Source organism: Manacus candei, unplaced genomic scaffold (genome assembly GCF_025592945.1).
Source record: "Manacus candei isolate 608988 ecotype Guabito, Panama unplaced genomic scaffold, ASM2559294v1 h1tg000017l, whole genome shotgun sequence".
NCBI classification, from domain to species: Eukaryota; Metazoa; Chordata; class Aves; order Passeriformes; family Pipridae; genus Manacus; species Manacus candei.
The window spans coordinates 20,556,446-20,562,445 of NW_026138065.1; the positions used below are offsets into that span (position 1 = coordinate 20,556,446).

A 6,000-nucleotide genomic window follows, 5' to 3' on the forward strand; every position below is an offset into this window, starting at 1 on the left:
ACTGGGATTTTTTTGATTTTGGAAAAAAACACGTGAAATACAAGTCACATAGCAGTTTGAAGCTAAGCCTCCTAACAGGCTATGGGGTTTTCAAACAAAACTGCTCATTTTGAAACAAGAGGCCCATTTATTTTTCTGTATTTCCCAGCTGAAAACAAACAGTCTCACACTTCTCAACAGAAAGCTCAGTATGACTTTCTTGGTGAAGTGGTTTGATGTTTACAAGTAAAAGAAAGTTTCCCAAACATGTAAGTAACTTTGGTCCCTCAAAAAATGCAGCTTCTCCCAAGCCAACCCCTTGTCAGGGAGCAGTGTGAGCTTCACTTTCACCACCAGCCATCCCAACATCACCCAGCTCTGTTTTTGCCCCAGGCTCTGGCTGCCCCATCACTACTCTCTGACCTGATGGGGGACAAGGGCAACAAAGCCTTCTGATTCCAGCACTCAGACGTTTTTCCTCGAAATAGCTGAGCTGACAGGAGAGTCATCAAGAGTGCCAAATCTGTCAGAGTAAAATGAGGCAATAATGAGCTCTCTCTGTCCTTTCCCTTAGGCTGAGAGGAGGGATGCAGGACTGTTTCTGAGCGCAGCACTCTGAAGCTGCCAGCAGAGTCATGGCTGTGCTGGTTTTTCACCTGTGTTAAACTGCCCTGTGTCCTTTTAGCAGCTTTGTGAGTCTGCTTTCTGGCATCTAGCATCACCTTTGTCCTGTGTGTGGCTCCCAAGGTTGTTGTACAGCCAGCAGGGAGGAATAAGCACTCAAAGCAGAGTTATTCCCAGAACCCAAGTTATTTCCACTTCATTCCCCTCCCAAGGTTTCTAAAAGCTATAAGCCTCAACTTGGTACTGTCTGAAGTCTTAAGGGACACAAATACTCTGTTCACCCTGTGTTTGCAGTTAATTGGAAATACAGGATTATCTCCAAAGACTTAAACAGTCTGAATGCCATTCTGGCAGAACCGGTATGTATGGGCTATTCTGTCATGTTCATTTTCCTGGTTGCTTCGATGCAGACGAGAGTAGATGGCCTCAAGTTACACCAGGGGAGAATTAGGTTGGATATTAGGAAAAAACTCCTCACTAAAAGGATTCCTGAGTATTGGAACAGGCAGCCCAGGGCAGTTGTTGAATCACCCTCTCTGGAGGTATTTAAAAGACATGTAGATTTGGCACTTAAGGACACGGTTTAGTAGCAGACCTGGCAGTGGTGGGTTAACAGTTGGACTCGATGATTTTAAAGGTCTTTTCCAAAATAAATTCTGTGATTCTATATATAAGAGCCACAGGGTTCTCACAAGACGGAGAAACAATTTATAAGGCAACAGTTCAGCTGTTGGGCTGACATCATATGACTGCTGCTCCAGTAAAACACACCGACAAATGTATTTGTGGATGTCTCAGGGATATCAGGTGCTGGGTGAGTGCTGGAGGTGCTGAGTGCCCTCCATTCCCTGTGGTGCCATCACGAGCTGGGCATAGTGTTGAGTTGGTCACTGTGCAGGCAGGAGGTGGAAGCAGAAGGCCATGCTCTCCCCTACTCTCTAAACATGTGGATGAAGTAGATGATGTCACTCACATGCAAAAAGCTCTAGATGCTCTGGGGTTGTCCTGGCAGAGGAGCTGTCCACTGGCCAGTGGTTGATAGGCGCACTGAGTTTGCCTCTCTTGATAATAAAAAGGTGGGGAATTTTCTGTGAGAAATTCTGGGTTTACAGCTGATCTGGAACAGTTTATATCTTGTAGCTGTGCTGCAAAAGACAGCAGTTCAAAAGGGTCTTCAGAGAACACTTGGAGTGCTTTCCCAACAGAGGAGCTCCAACAAGGAGAGTCCCCAGTGTCTGTCTGTCTGTCTGTCTGACTTCCTGTTAAAATGATTAAAACTGTTAGAATGTTAATGCATTTGCCATAATTTACTCTCACAGCCAGGGTCTTGGGCAGGCATCTTTTATTGTTATTCAGTCTAAACAAAAAAATTCCTGCTGATTTTTATTTAAGCTGAGTTAACATTCCCCATCGAATAGATGTAGATGTTTAAAGAACGTGGCTCCCTTCCTGCTGATAACCCCTTCAGAGAGAAATTGGGAACTTCAAGCTGTTACTAAATGTTTGGTTTTCCTCAATAGTAAAAGCAGCAACATTTCTCAAGCTTGGGTGAGCAATCTGTCTCTGAAATAGAAGCACATTTCTGTACTAGGCCCTTAATGGCCTAGTATGGAATGTCCCTTCCATTTAATTTTCAAAGGATCTGCATGCATGGACCAGGCAGGTAAGTTGTAATGAATCAGGTAGCAAAAGAGAAATGGGTAATTTAAGACATATACATTGTGGTATTTTTTCAAGAGCATAGTGCTTTTTGTTGTAACTCTGATCTGAGATCTCCTAGAAGGGAAGAAAACATTTTATCCCTGTTGCTCTGAAGGGTGGTTTCTCCAGCTAATTTCTTCAACATTGCTGTATATTCCTATGTGGATGGGGCAGGGAGCAGGAGCTCTCAGGGGACTTTGCATCCATGGAACACCACTTGTGATCCTGCTAGAGCCAGCAGAGAAAACTCTTATGGAGTAATTCCTCTCACATTACTGAATTCTTATACTCTGAGTTGCTGACTGCATTGTGTTAGTGGAAACCTGCATTATCTCCCAGGTGTAGAGCCAGCTTGCTCAAAATGCAGCTGGCAGCATCTGTGTGGCTTCTTGAATCACTTCTGTCCCACAGCCCTTTGATGGGTCAGGTTGATGTCACTCAATCTTTCTCACAAAATAGCTTTGTTGATTATCTTTTAGGAAAGAAACAAACCCAACAAATCAGGATTGCCTGCCAGCAGATTGCTGTGGTGAAAGGCATATCAGCTGAAGGAGTTTGTGATGTAACAATGAAAATGCCTCCAAGCCTTTCCCCAAACTTAATAACTTTTGAGGGAATGAGTGCTGACCAAAAATAAGAATGTTCACCCAAGATAACTCTTCTGCAGATTATGCATTTTATTAATTTTTTTTTGTGGGTATACACATTTTCTCATTGCTTATAAAGGATTCAGATGGAAGTTACATTTGTTGTAATATATGAAGAGCCTGTTAATCTTGGAGAATAAGAATCAAATAAATTTACCTACTGTATTTGTTCATATTATTTTTTTGTACACAAAATTTATTTTACATATGTATGTTTTTCCTGCTTGCTTTGGTAGGAAACTCAGGGGTAAAATTCCATTACATATATGAAATTGATAGCTGACTACAAAAAGAAAACCAGATGGCAGCCCAACAGAAGTACCAGATGTACATTTCTGCAACTTTTGCGTGGATTGAGACACTCAGAAACACAAAAGTCTGTTGTTTACAGTAGAGGAGTTCACTACACGTATTTTAAATTCAGAACTTTTCTCTGATACTTAAGAGTACGCTTCTGTATTTCTGTCAGTTCATCAAAAATTGAATCCAGGTCATTGGCAAACATACCTACTGTGGGCAGTCATATTCCCAAATTGGAGTGGCCAGGCAAACCCTTGGAGATAGATACAAACAAATTTCAGACAAGTGCCTTCTGTTGCAAGTGCTTTTTCTTCAGGTGGGGTTATGACTTTATCTTATGGGGAGACTGGGCAAATATTGCTGGAATGAGGACTGCATAGGAGGAAGAGGATGTTTACATTTTCCCCTGCATTCTCTCAGAGCTTTCAATTAAGATATTTAAGGCATATGACTCTCCAACTAATTTCTTTCAAGTGCAGCTTATTGAAGTTTGTTTAATATCCTGCTAAAATAGTTCATTTCTAGCCCAGTTGGAGCTTCAGATCTTTTGTTCTGAAATCCCTTTCTTAAACTGCTGTCGTTTTCTTGTTTAAACAACTCGTCTGGAAGACAAGTACCTGGTGGACTCCTGCCATGTAGGTTTTCTCTGCATGAAGAGGTCAATTTTTGCATTGAAAATCATAACCAAGAGTTAAATAAATAAAGTTTAATTTGTTTCATTTAGAGACTGATGTACTTGATTTGAAACATTAAAACTAGAAAACTCTGGAAGTCTTATCATCCTATCTCTTTGTTTCAGACTCCTAACCTTGGTCTCAAGTTTTACAAAGATGGATTGACATGTGTTTTTTGGGTGGTGGGCTTAGATAACATTTTGAGATTTGTAAGAAGGATTTAACTAGGAATTAATACCACTGAAATAACCCAGCTAGGGATATCTGAAAGTTAATTACACCCTGAAAGCAACGCTGTAGCTGAGTTTCCTTTATTTTGTGAAATTCCCTGGACTGAAACAAAAAGGCTGTTTCTGAGCCTTTTTTTTTTTTTTTTGTACAAAGATTCAGTTCCTGCAAGATAAAATTAAAGTTTAGAAATATTATGAAAATATATTTTCTTTTGATGGACCATATCCTACAGGAGGAACAATAACACCACTACAAGTAAGGATACTGCATCTCTAACTGCCTTTTAACTTTCTCCAACTTGGAAATTTGAGTGCTTGGCCCCTACCTGACTTCTGGAATTTGGGTAGAAGAAAATAATTTCTATGGAGTAAATTAGTATCACCTGCTTCCCAGTGACTGCATGATACATAACATATTTTAGCGTTTTCACAGCATTCAGGAAAACAACTTCACTAACATTTGGGTATCCTGAGCAATTTCTGGCACTAACACTAATAGGAATATTCAGGAGAGCCTAAATTTTCAGTTAGAGGGTAGATTTAGAAGGGAGAGCAGCAGTTTTAAGCTAAACTTATGCTGTAAACCTTGACATCAGTGTTCCATTTTTAGCTTTATAAATTGTCCATGAAATGCAGAAATCCAGGGACTCACATTTTAATGCCATAGACATTTCTCATGGGCTAACATTCTCTTGCTGGGCAACTATGTCCTTGGCCCTGCTTCTCATACAAATGGCTATAAATCAGAAGTAGTGGTTGTGAAGCTGATGAAATACAGCAGTGTCAAAAGACAGAAGATAAGTATCAAGGTGTTGCCTTGATGCTGTCAGTTTGGTTTGCCTTTTCTTTTTTTTTTGTCTAGGAAGATACTTCTGGAGATAAATGTTCCCAGGATGGAAATGTATTGGCCGCACCTCATCGAAGTCAACCTGGTTTTATTTCACTGAGACCAGTGCAGCTGTAGCAAAGGTGGATTTGCCTCCACGTTGATCTGCTGTAAATAAACTTGTTTCTTTCTGGAAAAAATGCCTCTTCTCATTATGGGAGTTAGCTGTCATTGAGGTGCTCTTTCCACTACCAGACTTCACCTCTTTTTATCTACAGTTCCCTGGTGTCTAGTTATTTCTTCCATGTGGGAAGCAGATGATGTTGTTTTGTGCTGAACCACTGGGTGGATAGAGAAGACAGGTGATACTCTGTGGGCACTGTAGCAGTGAAACCCAAGGTGTGCCGGCCATTCTAGCACAGGCTGGATTCAAACCTTTCACTGAGCGTATTAGCTGGCAGCAGCTCTGCCTGCTGTATGCAGCCAAGGGTGTAACAGTAGGAAAAGAATAACAGAATCAAAGAATCACAGAGTATGCTGAGTTTCAAGGGACCCACAAGGATCACAGAGTCCAACCCTTAGCCCTGCACAGGGCCATTTCCAAGCGTCACACTATGTGCTGGCGAGTATCATCCAAATGCTTCGTGCTGTGACCCCTTTTCTGGGAGCCTGTTCCAGCACCCAATGGGTGAAGAAAATTTTTCTACCTAGTATCTAACCTAAACCTCCCCTGACGCAACTTGGGTCCTGTCACTGATCACCACAGAGAAGAGATCAGTGTCTGCCCTTCTACTTCCCTTCATGAGGAAGTTGTAACTGCAATGAGGTCTCCCCTCAGACCCCTCTTCTCCAGGCTGAACAGAACAAGTGACCTCAGCCACTCCTCACACAGCTTCCCCTCAAGATCCTTCACCATCTTCAAAGCCCTCCTTTGGACACTCTAATAGCTTAATATCTTTCTTATATTGTGGTGCCCAGTATTGCATACAACATTCAATGTGGGGCTGCACTAGTGCAGA

At 41.6% G+C, this 6,000-nt stretch overlaps 1 protein-coding gene across 1 annotated transcript in view; it reads left to right on the forward strand.

Moving 5' to 3' along the window:
• TATDN3 (TatD DNase domain containing 3) overlaps positions 1-5,166 on the forward strand; it is a 21,011-nt gene extending 15,845 nt beyond the window's left edge. The window contains exon 10 of the mRNA XM_051782930.1: positions 5,018-5,166. Within this exon, the coding sequence (XP_051638890.1) occupies positions 5,018-5,119 (102 nt within the window). The 3' untranslated portion in view covers positions 5,120-5,166. The remainder of the gene's footprint in view (positions 1-5,017) is intronic.
• Positions 5,167-6,000: the final 834 nt, after the last annotated feature.